This window comes from Schistocerca serialis, chromosome 3 (assembly GCF_023864345.2).
Source record: "Schistocerca serialis cubense isolate TAMUIC-IGC-003099 chromosome 3, iqSchSeri2.2, whole genome shotgun sequence".
NCBI classification, from domain to species: Eukaryota; Metazoa; Arthropoda; class Insecta; order Orthoptera; family Acrididae; genus Schistocerca; species Schistocerca serialis.
In genome coordinates this window covers 512,788,606-512,816,444 of record NC_064640.1, presented here as the reverse complement: position 1 = coordinate 512,816,444, position 27,839 = coordinate 512,788,606, and the positions used below count along the sequence as shown (strand labels likewise).

Genomic DNA, 27,839 nt, shown 5'->3' with positions numbered 1-27,839 from the left:
AATAATTAGATTATTCTTCTTTTTTTCTGTCAATCCTTCAGGTATTGGTCATTAAACATTATTAGCAAATTTCTTTCTGTATGTTTATTGTACCTGAAGTTTAGTGAGTTTTATTTGCTTGTGAATAATTGCAGCATACTGTGAGTTAGAAACTATCACAACATGAATTCTGTGTGCAATATATTATGCAAAAATCTGGAACATGATCTTGAAAAATAACTATTGAAATGTCCATATTTTAATGAAAGGGTCATAGACCATCTTGCAGGACAGAAGGACAGATGAGCTGATTACATCTGCAAACATAAATGAAGATAAGCAAAACTTAATAAAAGATAAAAAGTTAATTTATTGTAATTGTCTACCTAATATACTAAATTAAGTGGTTAAAAATGATTGGTAACAAACTTTCACACCAACATCCCATTTTCAGATACTTTAGCACAAGAGATCATACCAAAAATGAGGCGTTTTGGGGATACCTTCAGTATGGTTGCAATACACAAGTATAAATATGAAAACAGACAAATAAAGTGTGTTGGCTTCACAAAAAATTAACATGGCAGCTGCTTCATTTGCTTCTGTCAGCCAGTTGCAGCACAAAACCCATGAAATCATGGAAAATGTACAGTTTTGCTTCACAAACTCATAAATACTGCGGATTGAACATATGGTACACAAAACGTAAAATGTCTCAAGTTTACATTTGAAAACATGACAAACATTAAGCATGCTCCACAGAAAACATAAACTGCATTTAAGCTCTCTCTCGAAAATGAATCTTTTAGTTGAACTGTCAAGTAAAATGTAGGAATATGATGTCAAAAAATAGGTGCTACCTATAGATTTTATCATGGAGTTAGTATTTGTTGTTATTTAATAATTTATTATGGTACAGAAAGGAGGCACAGAACGTCAACTTTTGGCTTGAATGTGACACTGACCGCCCCCCCCTCTGGAAGCTTGGATGTGGTTACATATTGCATTGTAGTGTAGCCTGATGTCTAGGTTAGTTCAGATCGGCAACTGTTGCAGCCTTCCCCAGCATGGAAACCATGCGTGATGCCTGCTCTCCCATACCAATATTTTTATATTTCACCTCATCTCTCTCACTCTCTCACTCTCTCTCTCTCTCTCTCTCTCTCTCTCTCTCTCTCTCTCACACACACACACACACACACACACACACACACACACACACACACACAGTAAAATTGTGTGGTCTGAGTGACCCAACCTTCCTTTTTACCCTTTCACTGTCAGTCCTTCTCTCCTCACCAAAGAAGAAATGTTAGTTCCAAAAACTAAGATATTGCATGTAGTTTTGTATGTGTCTGTTGGCAGTACTGACATTTCTCCAGTGGCCAGAAATTTTGTATTGTCACTTTACATTTATCAAAATTGCTTGTGAAATTTTCTCAAACTCATCTCATTTTGACACTTCCCTTCTTGGTAATGACTCATTGTTAACTTTGGTGAACATAATAAAATAATTAATAGACTTATAATTGCAGAAATTTTCTTGTGAGAATGTCTCAGTTCTTGCTAAGTAAACATTTATTTTACAGGTCTCAGATAAATTACAACATCAAGAAGGAATTTACAACCATTTAGAAATGGGAAGTTCAAACACAGCTACAGGGAAATTGTTCCACACTCTGCAAATGGAAAGTGGAAACACAAGCAGTTGTGTTTCATGTGAGATGAAGGAACCAGAACAGCATGTGTCAGCTCCTGTAGTAGCTGCACCTGTATTTGCAGGTGGTGAAGATACGGGTATGTCAATTAATTCATCACATTTTTATGAGTCATATCACTAATAAACACTGTGAAGCATTATTTGTAAAATGAACAACAGCTGCATATCTCTGTGGTGGTTATTTATGCACATGTAATAGACTACTCTTTTCTGTTCAGGAATGCCTGAATTGTATAACTGGAGTTTCACTTAAAAACTGTGCAGCTGTCATTTTATTTTGTTGTGAAGGTGACCACTGTGCTTCATAACTTATGAGTCATACCCTTCTGTATAAAAAAATGGTTTTAGTCTGTAGTTGGAATTTATTTATTTCGCCTTCAGGCTTCTGGTTTCAGCACACAGTACACTCCTCAGGCCATAGCCTGGCAAACAGTTGTCACTTTCACTTCCCAAGTAGGTATATGGGGGTATGTGGCACACCTGCTTGGGAAGTGAACATGACGTCTGCATGCCAGCAGTTGGCCTGAGGACGATACTGTACATCAAAACATAGCCAGCAGGAAAAATAAATAAACTGTGAATACAGACTAAAGCTTACATTTTCTTCAGTATTGTATCAGTAAATTTTTGGCAACAAATCATATCAGTAAATGAAAATAAAATGAGCCTATAGGTAATACTTCCAACTGATTTGGCAATAAATACTATTTCTCTATGTGAGTTACCTCAGAGTACCTACCAGGAGGACATCAATGAATAAACATTTTGTTTTATACATTGATTTTTCAAATCAAATTTTTCAACTCTGACTTTGCTCCTGGAATTATCAGAATGGGCCCCTGCAACTTAGGAACATGAACATGTGCTATGAACTATGTTATGCACAACACCCACAAACTTCCAAAAATTCCGAAATGTATATTTTATTCATGTAGATGACATTGAAATTCAGGGGATTATTACCTAGATGAGGATACTACTGCCAAAACCTTATAAACCACAAATGTAGATTACAACTATTGATAAAGTGTTATATAATTTTTGTAGCACTAAACATTCAAATGTACAGAGTATATGAAAGATTAGTCATACAGTTAACACAAAAAGAATATTTAAATTTTACTTAAAATGTTAGACTCTAGAGTTTTAAACTGAATTTAGATGACATAGGTGATCTTTCTCAAACACACAAAGGAAATACCAGAAGTCGGGTGCACACCTGCGAGTTAGATCATACATACATTACAACCATTATAGTTTACTACAGACTGTCACTGTTAGTACAATCCTCTCCATTACTCACTCAGTTGTCACTGCTCCATTATAGTACATTCCATTTTATATAAGGATCAAATAATGATATACTTGATTTGATTTATCTAAGCTTAGAAATATTACATTGCATTTTCACAAAAATATGGAGTTTGTGACAACAAAACAATAAATACTAAATAAAAAACAAATTTATAAATACACAGCATTTACCAAGGCAAAAGATATTTGGTAGTTACAACAATGAAGTACCACAAGCAGCTAATAAATGAAAATATTCATCAGAATTTTGCACATATATGTTTCCAAAAATGACAATGGTTATGAGATAAAAAAACAACAAAAGACAGTATACCCATGTTAATATAAAAAAACAAAACAAAACATAGCTGCGAATGTATAATCTTCATTGCAACAGTATCTGTATCTGTGGTGAATTTTTTAAAATGATTTTGTGATGCATTCAGTTAACATTTTCTTTATTTGGTATATGAATGTACATATATCAAATGAGAAAATGTTAGCTGAAGGCTTCACAAAATGGTTAAAAAATGTACTATGTGTCTGTGAATGTCCTTTGTCTTCACATATATTAGCAGTTGATGAGCGTGTATTACATAATACATGCTCATGTCATCACGCCATTCTGATTATCAAATTGTATCTTTTAAATATTCATAAGCATAACTACCATTATATGTGATCATTCTCTTACTTGCTTCATAAAGACATTGTTCACACCTGCCATTTGAGCCTTAATATTTCATTACATCAACAGTAAATGCATATTATATTATTATTTTGTAACTAAGTGTAGGATGCTACAAAGAATTGCACTTCTTTATGGTCAATAACTTGTTAGGCAACAAAATTTTTGTTTCTGTGACCCTTTTTAATAGATATTTTCATCTAACTCTGGAATGCATTTAGCTTTGTGTTTCTTTAACACGTTTGTCTTCGACATGGTATTTTGGTCTATGATATTTGTGGTGTCAGTAGGCTGACATTCAGATCCTCTTCTGATTACAGTATCCATGAACATGAATTTGGGCTAAATGTCTGGTGTTGGTAGTATATCTTGATATTTCCTCCTCCTGTCTTCTGCTACAATATAACATCTTAATTATATGTCTCATGACACATTTGCCGTATAGATCAGCTCCTGATTATCTTTTTCACAATCAGGTTGATTCTAAGAAAATAATTATTACATGATTTCCCTTTAATATCTTTTTCTGCCAGTGGTCTTACTGATATGATATTAAGCCCAAGTCTACTTTCCTGTTTCCATGATGTTTCAACTGTTACTGTTTATTACAGCATGCCTCTTCAGATGCAAATGAAAACTCTCTAAATGTCCTAGATTTTATTCCATTATCCTTCTTCCCACCATGCTAGGTGAGCCTTTGAGATTACTGAGTTAGGTAGTCACGCTCCTCTTCATTTGACTTTGGCTGATTTCTATTGTTTCCTTAGCAACAATTCATCAAGCAGTGAATTATGAACATTTTATGATAACTCAATTTTTCCTGCTTTATTAAGCATGTAAAAAATCTAATTTAATAATGTTGACCAGCTTGAGCATATAATATTGACTGCGCAGTCATAATATGAAGACAGATATAAATGATGAATGAGTGTCTCATTTATTTAGTAGACTGGTTTTACATCACATTCTTTTCTGATCATCATGGATTGTGCTGTGACTGAAAGATGTGGAACACACTCCACTAAGCCTCTTAAGGACAAGTGAGGGAATGTTTGACTAAAGATACACAGATGTATGATGCTGATGTTCCATCAACTCAAAAACTATCCATTTGGCAAATATACTGATTTGCTTACTTAGATTAGTAGAAGATTTAGCAAAAAATTAAAGTATCCCTTACAGGACATAACAGCATGGTCTCTTTTTCATGATTAATCTGTACTGAACTTAGATCAGTATTTACTTTTATTTTGTGAAGTTAGTAATTTTAGAAAGGTTCCAGCTCTAGCAGGTATATGAGCAGCAAAAGAATAATGGTCAAAAACTGAAAGATGTCAGATTCAGACCTTATTTCATACATTTCGATATAACTCATTTTTTCAATCTTTTTCATCCTTGATGAAAGACCTTTTGGTACCTAAGCCTTTATCTAGTCTCCTTTCATATATTTTCCACCCTGACTGATATACATGTTACAATACAGCAGTTACAAAACTTCAGGACAGATAGAATAGGCCTATATAAAATTATTTAATTAGACAGATAAAAAATCTACTCCCCAACAATGCAAGCTTTTGGAGCCGGTGGCTCCTTCTTCAGGCAGAAGGGTTGAAGGGGAATGAAGAATGGTGAAGGAAAAGGACTGGAGAGATCTAGGAAAAGGGGTAGATTTCAGGAAAGTCACCCAGAACCACAGGTCGTGGGAGACTTACCTAGACCTCTCCAGTCCTTTTCCTCCACCCTTCTTCATTTCTCTTCAACCCTTCTGCCTGAAGAAGGAGACACTGGCTCCAAAAGTTTGCCAATCACATCAGTCTTATATATGTGTTCTGCTGCCACTTGGTGAGCAGATTTTTTTATCCATCCACTTAAATAATTTTATCAATAATTGATTGTTTTCATTGGTTATATATATAACACACCCACACCCACAGCCACACACACACACAAACACACACACACACACACACACACACACACACACACACACACACTGAAGAGCCGTACAAACTGGTATCCTTGCCTAATATCCTGTAGGGGCCCCACTGGGACACAGATGCCCTGCAACATGACGTGGCATTGACTTGATTAATATATGAAGTAGTGTTGGAGGGAATTTACACCATGAATCCTGCAGGGCTGTCCATAAATCCGTAAGAGCATGAGGAAGTGGAGGTCTCTTCTGAACAGCATGTTGCAAGGCATCCCAGACATGCTCAATAATGTTCATGTCTGTAGAGTTTGGTGGCCAGCAGAAGGGTTTACACTCAGAATAGTGTTTCTGGAGCCACTCTGTAGCAAATCTGGACATGTGGAGTGTCACAGTATCCTGCTGGAATTGTCCAAGTCCATCAGAATGCACAATGGGCATGAATGGATGCAGATGATTAGACAGGATGCTTACTAATGTCACCTGTCAAAGTCATGTCTTGACATATCCGGGGTCCCATATCACTTCAACTGCACATGCCCCAAACCATTACTGAGAGTCCATCAGCTTGAACAGTTCCCTGCTAACATGCAGGGTCCATGAATTCATGAGGTTGTCTCCATACCCATACACATTCACATCCATCTGCTTGAAACAAAATGAGAGACTCATCCAAACAGGCAACATGTTTCCAGTGATCAACAGTCCAATATCGGTATTGAAGGGCCCAGGCAAAGCATGAAACTTTGTGTCATGAAGACATCAAAGGTACACTAGTGGATCTTCAGCTCTGAAAGCCCATATCAATGACGTTCTGTTGAATGTTTCACACAGTGACAATTGTTGATCACCCAGCATTGAAATCTGGAGCAATTTACAAACGGGTTGCACTTCTGTCACATTGAATGAATCTCTTCACTCATCATTGGTCTTGTTCTTGTAGGATCTTTTTCTGGCCACAGCAATGTTGGAGATTTGTTGTTTTATGGTATTCCTGATATTCATGGTACACTCTTGAAATGTTTGGATGGGAAAATAGCCACTTCGTTGCTGCCTCAGAAATGCTGTCTCTCATTGCTCATGTGTTGACTATAACACCACATTCAAACTCATTTAAATCTTGATAACCTGCCATTGAAGCAGCAGTAACTGATCTAACAACTGCGCCATACATTTGTTGTCTTATTTCGGCTTTTCCAACTGCAGCACCTTATTCTGCCTGTTTACATATCCCTGTATTTGAATACACGTGCCTATACCAGTTTCTTTGGTGTGTGTGTGTGTGTGTGTGTGTGTGTGTGTGTGTGTGTGTGTGTGTGTGTGTGTGTGTGTGGGTGGGTGGGCACGGCACTCAGGAGCCTTGTACTAACATAATTAAAAACACACAAAGATTTCATCACTTTTGACAAAATATCTGAGACAGTTATACCGTTTCACTCAATTGCCAAGGGTCCAGGTCACATACCAGTCTGACATATTGTTTAGTTCCTGCAGAAAGTTGTAATGATGCCCACAGATGAAGCAAAAAAGAAAGTACTCTGGTATAGCCTCCAAAGTTAGATTTCCTGGTTTACAATTTGTGAATATTGATAACCTAGTGAAGACTAAAGGATGATGCATTAAAGTGTGCGTATTCATAGCATTAACTCTCATAAGGAACTTGATACAATTTTTAACATTACCAAATCATCATTGTTATGTTGCAGCAGTGGGATCAAGTCAAAGTAATGCATCATACTATCAATCAATGGTTAATGATGTAACAATGTGGATGACCAGTACATTTGGAAAATTCCTGGATAGTGAGGAACACTTAACCAGCAATGAAGGTATGTGATGAGTCTTCAAAACTTATTGTGTAATGAATGATAAGAGGTTGTATGGAATAATAATCCAACATACCTGGTGTTCCTCTTTTTTTACTCCTACCAGGTTCAAGAAATGTCTCATTCTCTAGTGGAAGTAAATATATGTACAATAGTGGTCTGGTTCAAGATCCTTATAGTCATGTGGACTGTGCTGAGCAGGGTGCAGTGATAAGGATCTGCTTACACTTGACAGTGCCAAGAAAACATTAGTCACAGTGAGATAAATTGTCCAGAAATACAGAATTATTTTCCCAGAGAGGTGACAGCTCTGTCAGGCCAGTAGTTTGCGGACCTTGTGAGCAGAGGCAGCCACGTGTCTGTCTGATGGTACTGCTGCATAGTGGATATCTCATGTGAAAGCCATTATGCCACAGCTGATTGGTGCCCCTGCCCCAGTGTCAGCCACCGTGGTTAATACTATATAATAATGGACAACAGATCTGCAAGCTGATCTATTAAATGCTCTTGTTGATGTTGAAGACATGAATCTAGGGGAGAACAGGAGATGTTTAGATACACAGAGGTCAACTGATGTAGCTTCACCCCTCCATAGAACAGGTGCAACTTTGGTTATTGATTAAAAAAGGTGTAGCATTCATCTGACACTTTATCATGTGCTCTGCTGCAGTGGGAATACCAATGACATCATGTGTACTAGTTTTACAGTTTGGTTGGCTCTCCTGGTTGGTTTATATTTTTGTAACTTCATTTTTCATGTTTTTTTTTTCTGTTGCTGAATACTTAATATTGTGTATGTGGGCATTCTTGTGACACACTGCTTTTCACCAATATGATGGCAGGTTTCTGTTCCATGATGGGATTATGCTTCATTCATGGACTTGGGTACTCTGCTGGCCTCATTTTTTGCAGTCAGTTTCACATTCACCTCAACCTTTGTATTTTCTCCTAGCTGGCAGTCTGCCAGATCAGGCTTCTGGTGTTGCCAGTGAAGAACTTTAACAAACTTTTAGTGTTTTCCTGTGATACTATTCTGGGGAACAAAATCTTGTCTTTCCTTCAGTAACATGCCTTGAATTTTTTAGGATGGAATATTTGTGTAACAACCTCATTATCCACATTTTACATTACTATTTATATATTATTCATTTTAATTATGCTTCCCTACCTATACTGCTGACTTACATGATTTCTTGGATTACCTCCTCCTTTTAAAGCATTATATTCTATGTCCAAGACATGAAGTTCATCATATTCAATTTTATTAAAGCTGTTTCTTTCTTGCTAATACAAATTTTCCATATATTTACAAGTTCATCTAATAGTTACCAGTTAATGTCCTACTGTTCTTTAGCTTTGTTTGCAAACCAGTCAATGAGTGTTTCATTCAGCGGTGAAGCTGAGTTTGGAAGTATCAAAAATGGACCAGCTTTCAGTGCTTGTTTCAAGGTGGTCAAATGCTCTTTGACATTTGGCAGACCATTCAAATTTTATTCCTTTGTACAACAAATGGTTCCAATGTTTGCCAATTTCAGTGAAGTTCTTTACAAATTTATGATAGTAATTATAGGGAACCAAAAAGGTTTGCAGTTGTTTAGATGTCTGTGGTGGTGAGAAAGTTCTGAATTGCTGAGATTAAGCACATACCTATTCTCACACCTTCCTGACTAATCATGTGCACAATATAATTCAGCTCCATTGCTGCAAAATGACATTTATCAAGGCTTAGTGTTAGCTGTGCTGTCGTCAGTCTTTTGAGCACTTCCTCCAGATGTCACTTACAAGTATTTTCAGAACACTATGATGTCATCAAAATGAACCAAAAATTTTCTCCATTTCAGTCCTCTAAGTATCCTATCCAGTAATCTTTGAAAAACTGCAGTTGGATTCTTGAAACCATTTGTGATTCGATGGTGCTGGAAATGGCATCAGAGGACAGTAAAAGCTTTATTAAGCCAATATTACAGTGCTGTCATCAGCTGGTGATATCTGCTCTTCAAATCCATGGTGGGGAATTATTTACTGACCCAGAGTTGCGCTATGTTTGGTATGGGATATGCATCAATGATGATTAAGATATTCAGAGTCAAAGCTAAATTTGTATTTTTAGTGCCATTTGGTAACTTCTTTGAGGCTAAAAAAAAGGGTGCTCCTATGACTCTCACTATATTCAATAATACTGTCTGCTAGCTGTTTGTCGAAAAGTTCTTCCACTATCAGTTGCATACATTTAAGAATTCTATACAGTTTCTTACACACTGCAGCATTATTCCCTGTTGTTATCCTGTGCTGCATGACTTGTGTTGGTGGTAAATAACTCCATTAATCTTAGGAAGAAGGTTTCTGTCACTTTCCTATTGTTTGTTTGTATGTGTTTTACTCTTTCACATAACGCTGGCTAGTGATGGTTTGCTTACAGCAAAGGTCCTCACTTGATCTAGCTATGTGATCTTCCTCCAAAACCTTCAAATTAGCAAGCAAGAAACTCTTTGATATACCTCACTTCATTCATACTAAAATTACCTAGACTGACTGGGTCGATAAAATCTCTAACCACATGATTGATGTGTACTATACTTCTGTGTTCAAAACAGTGTGACACCCAATTCTTTGTTAATTTTCTATGGCTCTAAAACTCATAATAAACCCTTGGATAAGCGTGTACCTGTGCTAAACCAAACAAAATTCCCTGTATCTTGAGGTATTGTATCATGTGAATTGGTCTTTCATGCCTGTGTCTCCAGTTTATTTAGTACCACCTTCATGATTGGTGAACCTTGTGACATTTTAACACTTGCAGCTGTTTTACCTAGAGGAATCAATGTCCTGTCAAGTTCAGTTGTACATTACAAAAGATCCATTTTTGGGTGGTGTTTAACAGTACAACTGAATCGCAGAACCCTTCCCCAACATGTGTCAACACTTTCATATGCTCCCAAGAACATTTAGTTCTTAAGCTAAAACTGTGTATTTTGTTCTGAATTACCTCACGACATTTCCCCCACTCCACACAACCCATGCCATGCCCAAGAGATACAGACTGACTATAAGCACATGAGCCCCAGCAAACATAATAAATTTATGTTCCTTACAATCCACTCTGAATATGTTTTGGCAGTGTTGTGTTCTACTGGGAATGCCATCCAATCAATGAGGCTAATTATTGGGCAATTCCTGCCATATGCTTTCTTCCAGGAATCACTTACCTTAATGCCCATCTCCCCACATTCATAACATACCAGCTGATAACATTGCTTCCTGATGTGGCCTGTATGTATGCTCACCTCTATAATACTTCACCTCAGAGAAGAAAACACCAGGGTCTCTCCTCCATGTAGCAATGTTGATTTCCTCTAGTTGTGTGACAGTTACAATGGCCGCAGATAAATCACTTAGATTCTCCATCTGAATGTCCTTGACATATCAGTAGATATACCCATCACAAACACATCATGATGGATGATTCTGCCAGCCTCCAAATCGCATTTTAGCTGATACGTTTGCACATTCACCTTCCTAATTCTCTCAGATAAAGTGACTACTGAATTGCTGCATTTCTACAACAGTTCACTGACTTTCTCACTAAAAAATCTTGTGCTATTCTGTGTATGTAGTGGTACTGGATGAGACCATTATCCAGCTCCTCTAATTTTGAGGTCTTACTAACAGTCTTGTGGTACGTAACGTATGGTTTTATGTCAACTACTAACAACAATTTAGCCATATTCACGGCTGTTTCAGCCCACCATTTTCCCAAATCAGCTGCAGACTTCACATCATAAATAAAAGAAGATACATCCTCAGTTCCCCCCAAGAACCATGGACCTTGTCGTTGGTGGGGAGGCTTGTGTGCCTCAGCGATACATATAGCCGTACCATAGGTGCAACCACAACGGAGGGGTATCTGTTGAGAGGCCAGACAAATGTGTGGTTCCTGAAGAGGGTCAACATCGTTTTCAGTAGTTGCAGGGGCAACAGTCTGGATTGCCTGATCTGGCTTTGTAACACTGACCAAAATGGCCTTGCTGTGCTGGTACTGCAAACGGCTCAAAGCAAGGGAAAACGACAGCCGTAATTTTTCCCGAGGGCATGCAGCTTTACTGTATGGTTTAATGATGATGGGGTCCTCTTGGGTAAAATATTCCGGAGGTAAAATAGTCCCCCAATTGGATCTCCGGGCAGGGACTACTCAGGAGGACGTCATTATCAGGAGAAAGAAAACTGGCGTTCTACAGATCGGAGAGTGGAGTGTCAGATACCTTATTCGAGCAGGTAGGTTAGAAAATTTAAAAAGGGATATGGATAGGTTAAAGGTAGATATAGTAGGAATTAGTGAAGTTCGGTGGCAGGAGGACAAGACTTTGGGTCAGGCAAATACAGGATTATAAATACAAAATCAAAAAAGGGTAATGCAGGAGTCGGTTTAATAATGAAAGAAAAAAATAGGAGTGCGGGTAAGCTACTAAAAAACAGCATAGTGAACACATTATTGTGGCCAAGCTAGACACGAAGCCCATGCCTACTACAGTAGTACAAGTTTATATGCCAACTAGCTCTGCAGATGACGAAGAAATTGAAGAAATGTATGATGAAATGAAAGAAATTATTCAGATATTGAAGGGAGACGAAAATTTAATAGTCATGGGTGACTGGAATTTGGTAGTAGGAAAAGGGAGAGAAGGAAATGTAGTAGGTTAATATGCATTGGAGCTAAGAAATAACAGAGGAAGCCGCTTGGTAGAATTTTGCACAGAGCGCAACTTAATCATAGCTAACACTTGGTTCAAGAATCATAAAAGAAGGTTGTATACTTGGAAGAAGCCTGGAGATACTGACAGGTTTCAGATAGATTATATAATTGTAAGACAGAGATTTAGGAACCAGGTTTTAAATTGTAAGACATTTCCAGGGGCAGATGTGGACTCTGACCACAATCTATTGGTTATGAACTGTAGATTAAAACTGAAGAAACTGCAAAAAGGTGAGAATTTAAGGAGATGGGACCTGCATAAACTGACTAAAGCAGAGGTTGTACAGAGTTTCAGGGAGAGCATAAGGGAACAATTGAGATGAATGGAGGAAAGAAATACAGTAGAAGAAAAATGGGTAGCTTTGAGAGATGAAGTAGTGAAGGCAGCAGAGGATCAAATAGGTAAAAAGACGAGGGCTAGTAGAAATCCTTGGGTAACAGAAGAAATATTCAAGTTAATTGATGAAAGGAGAAAATATAAAAATGCAGTACATAAAGCAGGCAAAAAGGAATACAAATGTTTCAAAAATGAGATCAACAGGAAGTGCAAAATGGCTAAGCAGGGATGCCTAGAGGACAAACGTAAGGATGTAGAGGCTTATCTCACTAGGGTTAAGATAGATGCTGCCTACAGGAAAATTAAAGAGACCTTTGGAGAAAAGAGAACCACTTGTATGAATATCAAGAGCTCAGGTGGAAACCCAGTTCTAAGCAAAGAAGGGAAAGCAGAAAGGTGGAAGGAGTATATTGAGGGTCTACACAAGGGTGATGTACTTGAGGACAATATTATGGAAATGGAAGAGGATGTAGATGAAGATGAAATGGGAGATACGATACTGCATGAAGAGTTTGACAGAGCACTGAGAGACCTGAGTCGAAACAAGGCCCCGGGAGTAGACAACATTCCATTAGAACTACTGACGGCCTTGGGAGAGCCAGTCCTGACAAAACTCTACCATTTGTTGAACAAGATGTATGAGACAGGCGAAATACCCTCAGACTTCATGAAGAATATAATAATTCCAATCCCAAAGAAATCAGTTTAATAAGTCACGAATGCAAAATACTAATGCGAATTCATTACAGACAAATGGAAAAACTGGTAGAAGCTGACCTTGAGGAAAATCAGTTTGGATTCCGTAGAAATATAGGAACACATGAAGCAATACTGACCCTACGAATTATCTTAGAAGCTAGATTAAGGAAAGGCAAACCTATGTTTCTAGCATTTTTAGACTTAGAGCAAGCTTTTGACAATGTTGACTGGAATACTCTCTTTCAAATACTGAAGGTGGTAGGGGTAAAATACAGGGAGTGAAAGGCTATTTACAATTTGTACAGAAACCAGATGGCAGTAATAAGAGTGGTGGACATGAAAGGGAAACAATGGTTGGGAAGGGAGTGAGACAGGGCTGTAGCCTCCCCCGATGTTATTCAATCTGTATATTGAGCAAGCATTGAAGGAAACAAAAGAAAAATTCGGAGTAGGTATTAAAATCCATGGAGAAGAAATAAAAAATTTGAGGTTTGCCAATGACATTGTAATTCTATCAGAGACAGCAAAGGACTTAGAAGAGCAGTTGAACAGAATGGATAGTGTCCTGAAAGGAGGATTAAGATGAACATCAACAAAAGCAAAACGAGGATAATGGAATGTAGTCGAATTAAGTCGGGTGATGCTGAGGGAATTAGATTAGGAAATGAGACACTTAAAGTAGTAAAGCAGTTTTGCTATTTGGGGAGCAAAATAACTGATGATGTTCAAAGTAGAGAAGATATAAAATGTAGACTGGCAATGGCAACGAAAGCATTTCTGAAGAAGAGAAATTTGTTAACATCTAGTATAGATTTAAGTGTCAGGAAGTCGTTTCTGAAAGTATTTGTATGGAGTGTAACCATGTATGGAAGTGAAAAATGGACAATAACTAGTTTGGACAGGAAGACAATAGAATCTTTCGAAATGTGGTGCTACAGAAGAATGCTGAAGATTATATGGGTAGATCATATAACTAATGAGGAGGTATTGAATAGGATTGGGGAGAAGAGAAGTTTGTGGCACAACTTGACTAGAGGAAGGGATCGGTTGGTAGGACATGTTCTGAGGCATCAAGGGATCACCAATTTAGTATTGAAGGGCAGCGTGGAGGGTAAAAATTGTAGAGGGAGACCAAGAGATGAATACACTAAGCAGATTCAGAAGGATGTAGGTTGCAGTAGGTACTGGGAGATGAAGAAGCTTGCACAGGATAGAGTAGCATGGAGAGCTGCATCAAACCAGTATCAGGACTGAAGACCACAACAACAACAACAACATCCTCAGTTCTTTTCCCATAAATGGCGCTATAAAGCGTAGAAGGGACGGGTACACTCGAGATTGTTTTGGTATACCTGATCAGAATGTACCTGCCCACCAGCAATTTCCAATCCAGGTACTCTCCTTCACAATGCCTCAATGTCCTACTTATCGTTGGCTGCAGTCTCCAACAACACAGCTATTTGCCCTTCTGAGTTTCCATGATGGTTTTTTTTTTTTTTTTTCCGACGTCACTGTCCATACATCTGGCACTTGTGTAAGCTCTATCTGTCATTATACAAGAAAAACAAGGAAGTAGTGTCCCAGTACACAAATAGGAACAACACTGCACTTAATCTTTGCACTGTATCACAGCCCAGTAGGACGTTGTGCACTGCTGTGCTTCATAACCAAACCTTCCACATGCTCTACATGTAGCTCACACAGCCTGAATGCATGGCAAGTCATGCCTGGATAGATCACAATATTGATATACCAATGGCTGCAGGTAAATCTCCCTAGTATTTCCACAAAACGAAAGTAAGTCCACAATTTCTGGAGGCCTAATCATGTAAATGTTTAACATACTATTGAGGTCCTCATGGGTCAAAATGATGAATACAAAATACAAGATGAAGGCCTACAAATATCAGTCATTCACCACACTGCAATGTAGTGAACTGCAATACACGGCCATTGACATTATAGCAGAGCTGCACAAACAATATGGGCTGCTGCTGCTATTGATATGTGGTTGTGGCACCAGGCATAGATGCCTCTTCTAGGGGTAGCCACTTGCTAGCATCAGATGTAAAGGTCTGGTCCAAGACCCCTATAGTCTTCAGGATTGTGCCAAGCAGGGTGCAGAGAAGAAGATCTGCTTATGCTCAAGGGCACCAATAAAACATTATTCACAGTGACACATTTATCGTTCATAAATTCAAAATCATCTTCCCAGAGTACTGGCAGCTCAGCTGGGCCATTGGTGTGTGAACCCCATCAGCACTGTCATGCCCACATCTGCCTGACAGTACTGCTGCATAGGGGTTGGCTTGTATAATAGCCATTACATTACAGCCATTTAGTGCCCTCAATCCACTGACATACACTTCCACCTCCACAGGATAACTGGAACTGAGCTCATTGATTGAGAAAGGCATGGTATTTATGCTGGCACATCCTGTGCACTCTGCTGTGGTGGGGCTAGCAATGACATCATGTGTACTAGTGTTCCCATTTGAACATCCTTCCTGGTGGCTTCAGGCTTTCATAATTTCGTCTTTCAGACACTCTTTTCTGCTACGTCACGGTCTGAATAGTTACTGTTTTGTTGTATCTAGGCCTTCTTGCAACACATCACTTGGTCACCATATGGCTGCATATTTCTTGTGGTGTGATGTTACTGTGCTTTGTTTATTGACTTAGGCTCTAAGCTGTCCTGCACGTCTGAACTGCTTCCACATTCCCCTCAACCTGGTCAGCATTTTCCCCTGGCTGGGCAGTCTGCCAGGCTCTGACTCAGGCATCTTAGCTTCTGGGGTTCTCAGTGAGTAACTATGATTGTATGGTTTGTTATTTAATTTTTATCTTCCATGTTAATCATTTCATATTGTAAATTTTAGAAATGTCTTTTGTTCTGATTTATCTGTCCTGATAACAGATCTGTGAAAGTTCTCAATATATATTTTTATATCAAAGTTCTGGTTATCATTCATAATATAGATTTCAGTTTCCTCTAAGTTGTTCATGTATTTTCTTTTCTTGGCTCAATGAACATTGGACAGATTAGTTCTTGCATCTGCTGTAGAGTATCAATTTTTTTTAAGATACATATTAAAAGGCAAAACCATGTTTTAATTTTTGATATATTCATTGCACCTTCTAGTGAATTTTGGTCCTGTTCATCATATGTAGAGCATGTCACAGTCACAGAATTTATTTTTATGTATTTGTGATTGGTCATATTTTTTATCTTTACCTGTTGTGTGTACTATGTTCATTACTAGCTTACTCTCTGTGAAAATGCTAATTTTATCATTAGTATTATGGAATATGTTACTTACTTTTTGAGAAATGTTTTCCATATATGGCAGTATTATAAATTTTTCTTTCTCCTCTCTTTTTACTTTGGCCAATGTTTTTTCATCATTTTTGGTAAGAAATTTTATACTAATTTCCTTTCTGTATATCTTATTGACTATATTAGAATTGTAGCCATTATTTGCAGTTTCATTGTTAATTGTTTCTGCCCTCATGTTTTCTATAGTAATGGGAACTCTTTCATGATGAATTATGTATTTACACAGTCACTTGGGGCTCTCTTACAGAATGTGTCAAATTTGTCAACACCGTAATCATTTGCTAATTTTGTGTCAGAGAAGTCCATGCTCTTGTCGGTTCCATATTTAATAGAAAATTGGATGCAATAATGCATTATATTCATTTGTTAGTGAAATTAATTTAATTGGTTTTATCATTATTTCCATTTAAGAAAATGAGGGTATCATTTTTCTCATAGAACCAATATTAATACCGACAAAAACAGGCAAAGCAAAGTCAAAATGTACAATGAGAGACTGCATGACAGCAAACATAGATGCTCACTCAAACTATGCAGCTGGAATTCTCAAAATTTCTGCAAGAACAGTGCATGAATTCAGCTCTGCATGTCTACATGATTAGAGCATACAGTTACCTGTGGCTCAGTGTGCTTTAACTCACCTCTCACCTGCAGTTGACAAAGGAGAAAATAGGATGCTTAAAACATCTAAAGCATTTAAGGAAAACCCGGAGGATGTGCTTAAATGCATCTACAGCATCTGGGGAGTGGCAGAGCATGATGAATTAACTAGCCCACATCAGTCAAATCATTAACAATGTTCACATACAGTAACAAGTAGCAGCTCATGAGCCCCAACAAGAAGACTGTCACTAGAATGGATCTAAGTATCTCCAAACAACTGCAACTCAGTCTGGAAGAATAACTCTAGGAATGCCTCCATATCAATCTGAAATTTTCTCAAAATTAACCCTCATGGTCATTTTGAAAGATGTACAAGTCTGGAAAATTTTATGAAAGAATGAGACATATGCATTATGCTTCTAGGGCTGGTAAGCTTGATTATTCTGTGGGAGCATGCAGACAAATAGTTGCGTGTGCACAGTACAGGGGCAACAGCAAAGACTCTAGTGTGCACATAATCATTTACTCTTTGCTTTGTGTTTGTTTTTGTCTTAGATGTTCTATGTTAATGTCTGGCTCATGGCTTCACAATAAAGTTGAACATTAAGAATACGAACAAGTCTATCATTAATAGAATGGAGCTACATAGTGACTACAAAGTGGTGACCCCAAAGTCAAAGAACACGTACGGCAAGAGGCAGAGGAGAATGACAACGAAGGTACACTACAACATACACCAAACAACAGAAGCTCTACAGCATGATCAGTACACCGGCAGGGTATGCTGCGTGGTCAGGTTCGGGAATTATGGAACGATGTTCGACACCACGGAATGGATTCAGTGGAGCAGGACAGTGATTACTAGAACTAAATATGCGGCTGGAACACATATACAAGAGGAAGATTTGCTGGGAGAATGCATGAAAGTACGTCCGCTGCCGTTCCTGGCGTTAAACTGAAACTTTGGTTCTCCCCGTTAGAACTGGCATTCATGCCTAATCGGGTAACTGATGACCGGAAAAAGTTCATGATAGTGCCAAACAGTCTGGATGCCAGGGCAGTGATATTGGTTGAAGATATAATTGAGCAGCCACCAGAAACGAAGCAATATACAACATAGAAGGGCTTTTTAATAAACTGGCTTACTAAACTGCTAGATCAAAGAATCTGCCAGATGTTGTGAGGTGAATGTAGAGGTGACAAAATTCCTTCTGAATATTGGAGGCATTTGCCTGGAATCGTGATGGAAAATGAATTTTTTAACACTACACTTCATTCTGTTTGGGCAGCACAGCTCTCGTCTGCAGTAATAGCAGCTGTGGCAGTGAATGATGGATACGATATCGTAGCACTACTCCAACTCTCTGACAGGGTTCATGTGTTGGGTGTACCAACAAATTCTCTCAGTATAGCAAAGGTGGAGGCGATGATGAAAGAATACGAAGCGGCAGTGATTAATAAGCAGTGGCGCGCTGTTACTGGCACACAACTTCCAAAACTCAAGGAGCAGCTAGACGGGCTGCATAGGCAGATGGAGGCGTTGAGAGCTACCGGTTCGGAGGTCCTGTCAACACATAAGGACAATGGAGAGGCCGGGAAGGAGTAGTAGTGTTGGTATCATCGACGATTTGGGGAGCGAACCTCAAAGTGCATTCTACTGTGCAGTCACGCTTGCCGCGTAAATAACATGGAGACTATAAGTAGAGATGTTTCCTTATTAATGGTATCTCGGCGACTTTATGTTCGGGATGTGACGGCTTCGTGTTATTATTTGATAGACACAGGGTGTGATGTCAGCACGTGGCCAAAGGGGAAATGTACTTCCCTCAGTGACAGCACATCGTTTTGCCTCAAGGCTGCAAATAAACAGCCCATAATGACGTATGACAGTTGTGTCAAAGAAATGAATTTAGGACCCAGTATTATTTGTCATTCAACTTTTGTCATTGCAGATGTGGCAGAGTGCATATTAGGAGCAGATTTTCTATATGCATTCAGTATTGTGGTGGACATTCAATTATTGCAGCTTAGAGGTGGTGCAGGGTCATATAGGAATAATAACAGAGAAGGTACACGGTTCAGTTGGAGTGACAGAAGTATGCTGACTTAGAGAACTGTCAGCGCAGCCGATAGCCATGGTGGCCCATCATACAGTTCACCACAAACACCGTGCCTGGGCCTCCGGTCTCCCCCAGACCAAGAAGGTTGGCCCCAGACAGTTTTGCAGACACAAAAGCTGAGTTCGAAGAGATGTTGGAAATGGGAATGATACAAAGATCTGCCCCCCATGAACCATGGACCTTGCCGTCGGTGGGGAGGCTTGCGTGCCTCAGCGATACAGATAGCCGTACCGTAGGTGCAACCACAACGGAGGGGTATCTGTTGAGAGGCCAGACAAACATGTGGTTCCTGAAGAGGGGCAGCAGCCTTTTCAGTAGTTGCAAGGGCAACAGTCTGGATGATTGACTGATCTGGCCTTGTAACAATAACCAAAACGGCCTTGCTGTGCTGGTACTGCGAACGGCTGAAAGCAAGGGGAAACTACAGCCGTAATTTTTCCCGAGGGCATGCAGCTTTACTGTATGATTACATGATGATGGCGTCCTCTTGGGTAAAATATTCCGGAGGTAAAATAGTCCCCCATTCGGATCTCCGGGTGGGGACTACTCAAGAGGATGTCATTATCAGGAGAAAGAAAACTGGCGTTCTACGGATCGGAGCGTGGAATGTCAGATCCCTTAATCGGGCAGGTAGGTTAGAAAATTTAAAAAGGGAAATGGATAGGTTGAAGTTAGATATAGTGGGAATTAGTGAAATTCGCTGGCAGGAGGAACAAGACTTCTGGTCAGGTGACTACAGGGTTATAAACACAAAATCAAATAGGGGTAATGCAGGAGTAGGTTTAATAATGAATAGGAAAATAGGAATGCGGGTAAGCTACTACAAACAGCATAGTGAACGCATTATTGTGGCCAAGATAGATACGAAGCCCACACCTACTACAGTAGTACAAGTTTATATGCCAACTAGCTCTGCAGATGACGAAGAAATTGAAGAAATGTATGATGAAATAAAAGAAATTATTCAGATTGTGAAGGGAGACGAAAATCTAATAGTCATGGGTGACTGGAATTCGAGTGTAGGAAAAGGGAGAGAAGGAAACATAGTAGGTGAATATGGATTGGGGGACAGAAATGAAAGAGGAAGCCGCCTGGTAGAATTTTGCACAGAGCACAACATAATCATAACTAACACTTGGTTTAAGAATCATGAAAGAAGGTTGTATACATGGAAGAACCCTGGAGATACTAAAAGGTATCAGATAGATTATATAATGGTAAGACAGAGATTTAGGAACCAGGTTTTAAATTGTAAGACATTTCCAGGGGCAGATGTGTACTCTGACCACAATCTATTGGTTATGACCTGTAGATTAAAACTGAAGAAACTGCAAAAAAGTGGGAATTTAAGGAGATGGGACCTGGATAAACTAAAAGAACCAGAGGTTGTACAGAGATTCAGGGAGAGCATAAGGGAGCAATTGACAGGAATGGGGGAAATAAATACAGTAGAAGAAGAATGGGTAGCTTTGAGGGATGAAGTAGTGAAGGCAGCAGAGGATCAAGTAGGTAAAAAGACGAGGGCTAGTAGAAATCCTTGGGTAACAGAAGAAATATTGAATTTAATTGATGAAAGGAGAAAATATAAAAATGCAGCAAGTGAAACAGGCAAAAAGGAATACAAACGTCTCAAAAATGAGATCGACAGGAAGTGCAAAATGGCTAAGCAGGGATGGCTAGAGGACAAATGTAAGGATGTAGAGGCCTATCTCACTAGGGGTAAGATAGATACCGCCTACAGGAAAATTAAAGAGACCTTTGGAGATAAGAGAACGACTTGTATGAATATCAAGAGTTCAGATGGAAACCCAGTTCTAAGCAAAGAAGGGAAAGCAGAAAGGTGGAAGGAGTATATAGAGGGTCTATACAAGGGCAATGTACTTGAGGACAATATTATGGAAATGGAAGAGGATGTAGATGAAGATGAAATGGGAGATATGATACTGCGTGAAGAGTTTGACAGAGCACTGAAAGACCTGAGTCGAAACAAGGCCCCCGGAGTAGACAATATTCCATTGGAACTACTGACGGCCGTGGGAGAGCCAGTCCTGACAAAACTCTACCATCTGGTGAGCAAGATGTATGAAACAGGCGAAATACCCTCAGACTTCAAGAAGAATATAATAATTCCAATCCCAAAGAAAGCAGGTGTTGACAGATGTGAAAATTACCGAACTATCAGCTTAATAAGTCACAGCTGCAAAATACTAACACGAATTCTTTACAGACGAATGGAAAAACTAGTAGAAGCCAACCTCGGGGAAGATCAGTTTGGATTCCGTAGAAACACTGGAACACGTGAAGCAATACTGACCTTACGACTTATCTTAGAAGAAAGATTAAGGAAAGGCAAACCTACGTTTCTAGCATTTGTAGACTTAGAGAAAGCTTTTGACAATGTTGACTGGAATACTCTCTTTCAAATTCTAAAGGTGGCAGGGGTAAAATACAGGGAGCGAAAGGCTATTTACAATTTGTACAGAAACCAGATGGCAGTTATAAGGGTCGAGGGACATGAAAGGGAAGCAGTGGTTGGGAAGGGAGTAAGACAGGGTTGTAGCCTCTCCCCGATGTTGTTCAATGTGTATATTGAGCAAGCAGTAAAGGAAACAAAAGAAAAATTCGGAGTAGGTATTAAAATTCATGGAGAAGAAATAAAAACTTTGAGGTTCGCCGATGACATTGTAATTCTGTCAGAGACAGCAAAGGACTTGGAAGAGCAGTTGAATGGAATGGACAGTGTCTTGAAAGGAGGATATAAGATGAACATCAACAAAAGCAAAACAAGGGTAATGGAATGTAGTCTAATTAAGTCGGGTGATGCTGAGGGAATTAGATTAGGAAATGAGGCACTTAAAGTAGTAAAGGAGTTTTGCTATTTGGGGAGCAAAATAACTGATGATGGTCGAAGTAGAGAGGATATAAAATGTAGGCTGGCAATGGCAAGGAAAGCGTTTCTGAAGAAGAGAAATTTGATAACATCCAGTATTGATTTAAGTGTCAGGAAGTCATTTCTGAAAGTATTCGTATGGAGTGTAGCCATGTATGGAAGTGAAACATGGACGATAAATAGTTTGGACAAGAAGAGAATAGAAGCTTTCGAAATGTGGTGCTACAGAAGAATGCTGAAGATTAGATGGGTAGATCACATAACTAATGAGGAAGTATTGAATAGGATTGGGGAGAAGAGAAGTTTGTGGCACAACTTGACCAGAAGAAGGGATCGGTTGGTAGGACATGTTCTGAGGCATCAAGGGATCACCAATTTAGTATTGGAGGGCAGCGTGGAGGGTAAAAATCGTAGAGGGAGACCAAGAGATGAATACACTAAGCAGATTCAGAAGGATGTAGGTTGCAGTAGGTACTGGGAGATGAAAAAGCTTGCACAGGATAGAGTAGCATGGAGAGCTGCATCAAACCAGTCTCAGGACTGAAGACCACAACAACAACAACAACAACAACAAAGATCTGATAGTGATGGGCCTTGCCTTTACATTTAGCGCAGAAGAAAGATGGAAGTTGGAGACCTTGTGGTGATTATAGGTTGTTGAATGCTCATATGATACCTGATCGGTATCTGGTTCCCAACATTTGTGACTTTACAAATAAATTGGCTGGAGCTGAATCTTTCAGTGTAGTCAACTGTAAAAAAGCATACCACCAAATACTGGTGGCTGACAGTGACATACCAAAGACAACAGTCACTAAACCTTTTGGTCTTTTCGAGTTTTTATGCATGCCATTTGGTTTAAAAAACGCTGCACAGACATGCAACATTTCATCGATGAGGTGCTGCAAGGGCTAGATGTTGCTGTCACCTATTTAGACGGTATACTGGTGTTCTCAGCGACAGCAGCCCTCCACGAAGAGCACCTCCGGACAGTTTTCAAGACGCTATGTACTTATGGTGTAGTGGTGACCAAGGTCACACAGTCTCAGCAGCTGGCATCCGTCCTTTGGAGGAGAGGGTCGAGGTTATACAGCAGATGCCTTGCCTATTAGATTTGCAACAGTTCCTAGGTGTTTTAAATTTTTACCACAGACATCTGGCAGGAGCTGTGGCTTTACAAGCACCACTCATGGAGGCTTTGGCGGGCACAAAAACCAGGAAAAATCAGAAGCTACAATGGACATCAAGCAAGCAGCGCGCATTCAAGAGGATCAAGGAAAGCCTAAAGCAATCGGTTTTACTAGCTCACCCAGAGAAAAATGCAAAGCTAGCTATTGTTTTTGATGCAAGTCAGGTGGCGATTGGGGCAGCATTGCATCAGTGGACTGCTGGTCACTGGCAGCCTTTAGGATTCTTCTCCAAGAAACTCACAGACCCACAGCAGGATTGGAGTGCATATGATAGAGAGCTGCTGGCTGCTTACAAAGCCATAAGGTATTCCTGGCCTCATGTGGAAGCCAGACCATTTACATTGTTTACAGATCACAAACCACTACCATACTTGTTAATGAAAGTAAGGGCTCAATGGGCTCAGCTTAGGCCACAACCAATGACACACCATGGCATTAGGCCATCGTTCATACATCAAGAATTGAGCAAATGCTCGCATGTAATGTTGCTAACTGACGCAGTCAGAACTCCATTGCAGCCACCATATATGGGACCTTATAAAGTACTACACCATATGGACCAGGCCATGACTATCCTAGTTCGTGATAAGAGTGTTACTGTGTCAATAGACTGGGTGAAGCTGGCTCACTTACTGCTAGAAGATGTAAGACAAGAAGAGGAGGTGGGCCTACAGCAAGATGAGGGGCGCCTGGAGGATGCAACAGATGGTAGGACAGCAAGCCGGATGAAGCCACGAGAGGACACGACGATAGAGGAAGTACAGCTGGAAATTCGCGCAAGAGCCAGGCGAAGGGTCCAGTACAAATTTCCACACATTCCTGGAGCTCCCCTCTTCAAGGGAGGGGGCCGTGTGGGAGCACGCAGATGAATAGTTGCGTGTGCACAGCACAGGGGCAGCAGCAAAGACTGTAGTGTGCACATAATCATTTACTCTTTGCTTTGTGTTTGTTTTTGTCTTTGATGATCTATGTTAATGTCTGGCTCGTGGTTTCCCAATAAAGTTGAACATTAATAATACGATCAAGTCTATCATTAATAGTATGGAGCTACGTAGTGGCTACAATTCCAAGGATTGACATCTGAATTGGTCAGTGTGCCGACTGCGACTCACAGTAAAGGAAACCGAGTTTTGTACTGTTATTATACATTCATCATTTCAAGAGCTGAACAGCCACAGAAATCAAAACAGAATTAGATGAAGTCCATCTGGACTCTGCAACATCATTGAAGACTATTTACCTTTGGATTAATGCATTGAAACAAGGTCAGACGAGCACAATAGATGAAGTGTGCTCTGTCTTCCAATTGAGGTCACCACATGGGGAACCATAGACAAAATCCTAGACATGGTAATGCAAGACAACCAAATAAAAATTCCTGAGATTACTCAGACTGTAGACAGCTGAGGAGTGCATAATATCCTGCAAGGAGAATTGGCTACAAAGAAGCTACGTGCAAGGTAGGTGCTGTAATTGCTCACATTCACCCAAGAGTGCATCGGCAAAACATTCCAGCACATTGTCTGGCAATGTTTAATCAATATCTGCAAGACTTTCTGCACCAATTTGTGACTGTTGATGAAAACTGTAGCCATCATTACACATCAGAGTCAAAATGGCAGTCAGAATAATGGGCAAAGGCTGGTGAAAGTGGACTGAGGAAGGAAAGGAATATTTTGTCAGTTGGTAAATGATGGCCACTGTTTTTTGATATTCCCAAAGAATAATCCTCATAGATTACTTGGAAAGGGGCAGAACCATAACTAGACCTTATTATACCATAACTAGACTCTATTATGCTTCATTGTTGGATCATTTGAGACTTGCCTTGCTTAGAAGAAAGGTCAAGGTTGTCACACAAAATAGTGCTCTTTTACCAGGATAATTTACCATTCCACACATCAGCAATAACAGTGGCAAAAGTGCATGAATTGGGCTCTGAATTAGTTGGTCATCCATGCTATTACCAGAGCCCCAAGTGCTTTTTCCTGTTCCCTGATTTGAAACTTTGGCTTGCTGGGAAGAAATACTCTTCAAATAAGGATTTGATGGTTGCAGTCAATGAGTATTTCACAAAGTTTGACAGAACCTAAATTTCCATTGGAATGAAAAAGCGGGAGATCACTGATCCAAGTATATATCCCTCAAAGAAGACTATGTCAAAAAGTAAGGAGAGTTGTTTATGAAACACACATTTTTTCTCTGTTTTTCATGAGACTTATCAAAATACCTTCATATGTGGGAGGAAATGCCACAGTCTTTTCCAAGTCTTGCAAAGTCTCTTCCTGAAGTTTATGGAGTAGGTCTCTCAGTGATCTGTCTTTCAAGTAGATTGTTCAACAGAACCTTGTCAAACTTTTTTGGATGCTCTCACAGGGTCTAAACTAGTCCATAATAGAAAATGTATATCTACTTTGAATTGTTGTTCTTTCTTGTGTGACAGACTCCATAATTCAATTTTTTTCAGTTCATTATGCATTTCTATTCATGCTCTTTCTGTATTTGATGTTGATTTATTTCAATATTTGTTAAGCATCCTTCAGGGATATCTGATGTTGGATGTTCTCTCAACCTTTACTTTGGCATTATAGTTGTCATATTCAGTATACAGCAGTACTAGAGATACCTTATTGTTTAACCAGTTTTGCTACATGTTACCTCTACAGTTTCAAAATTCTACATAGAAACTTTCCTTTGTTTCAGATTCAAATTTGGGAAGCAAGAATTAAGTAAATGGCAACTTACCGATGAAGTATCTTCATTTTTAAATTTATCACTTTCAACTAGATGACCTGAATGAACAAAATGTACCTGAAGTAAAAACTGTGATTTTCCTTAGTTATAAGAGACTTGAGATACAATTATGTGTATGCCTAGGATGAAAAGGCAGCCATGAGGAGTATGATTTATGTTGTTGATAAAGTTTTGTGAAAGTGATGTTCTTAATGTAATCAGTGGAAATATGTTAACCAAAGACATATCGCACCTTGTAAAGAACAATGACACAACTGAAAAATGCCAGTAAATTCCATCACAGTCTACACAAAAGTAACATGGACATGTAGTTCTGTTCTCATTGAATGTGAGAGGTTATCACATAATTATTGAATCATAAATGGGCTTATGTAATGCAGGAATACTTTTCATTGAGAAAAGGGATTCAGTATGAACTTTCTTTATAGCAGAAATGTCCATTTTTTCCTTGTACACTGTAACATATGATATTTTGTAACAGTTACAACAGCTGTTATAATGAAAGAAGTGTATGCTCTTTCAGACATGCACACATGTGTGAAGGACATTACGATGTAACGTAAAGACACTGTATGAACACTGACATTGAAATAATGAATGATATTAACAATTACATTCAACTTACCTTATACATGAAAAGTTTGATGACTCAGAATGTGCCACTCTTCATGAATGGCCTACACACACATGCCAGTAACAATGCTGAAGTGAAGTGACTCTGTTGTTGCTGTGGAGCATCATGAAGTAACCTACAAGAAAACCAACACATCTGGCCAGAAGTGGACGAAGTGTGAGATGGAGGGGTGATGTTTTCAGGCATGTTGGGGCACTTCACACATGTTTTTTGGTGACAAAAACTAAAAATTGCCTGGACATGACGTGAGGTAGAGATATGGCTCAGTGAAAAAATACATGGTGACCTTTTTTCATTGAAAGCACTATCAAAATAAATTATTTAATACATTCAGTTTCACTTTTGGGACGTCTTTCCACAAGAAACACAAATGACCAAAATAGTTGGAAAAAAATTGTGATGAAAGAGTAGCTTTGACCTAGTATTATAGTTTTTTGTTCAAAAATTTTATTTAGCTTTCAAAGACAATATGTTATTTGCTTATTATTTACACTTTTTAATATATTATTGAGTAAGTGAGACGTACCAGTATGCAGACATACACATTATGTGCATGCAGTAAAAATATTATATGTGGTTGAACAGAGCCCCGTGTTAATATGATGACTGAAATTGAAATTAGTGTTATTTTCACCTTATAAGGACATTGATTGATTGATTCGCTCTGCAAACCACCATATTTGCTACTTTTTTACAATTTGCTCTTTTGATTGGTTAAAATTCATTTGACAGAAAATTGTAAAACAATGCTCCTTGATGTTAGGGCTGTTGCTGCCAACAGTTTTGTACTAATAACGTGATTATTTTTTCTGTGTGTCATGCTGTGATCACGAATTTGCAAATTCATTTTTCTGATATTAGTTTCTAGTTTTGTAATTTCATTAATGATATTTTGTTTTATACTTTGTGAAATTTAGAAATGTAATTATCAAGACAATAAAAATTAAAAAATATATATTTTACATTATATTTTGGTATCACTTTTAGCCTACTCTTATTCTCTATTTTTCTGTTCTGCAAAACAACAGAATTTCTTATATTAATGTAAAAGCTGACACTGAAAATCCTATTCTGTAAGATGGAAAGAGG

General features: G+C 38.8%; 1 protein-coding gene across 1 annotated transcript; it reads left to right on the top strand.

The window, feature by feature from the left end:
- Positions 1-1,590: 1,590 nt before the first annotated feature.
- LOC126469581 (uncharacterized) lies at positions 1,591-26,158 on the top strand. The gene is made up of 3 exons (XM_050096697.1): positions 1,591-1,776; positions 7,317-7,439; positions 26,066-26,158. The coding sequence occupies exons 1-3, from the start codon at positions 1,617-1,619 to the stop codon at positions 26,089-26,091; spliced, it is 309 nt and encodes a 102-aa protein (XP_049952654.1). The 5' UTR covers positions 1,591-1,616; the 3' UTR covers positions 26,092-26,158.
- The last annotated feature ends 1,681 nt before the right edge of the window (positions 26,159-27,839 follow it).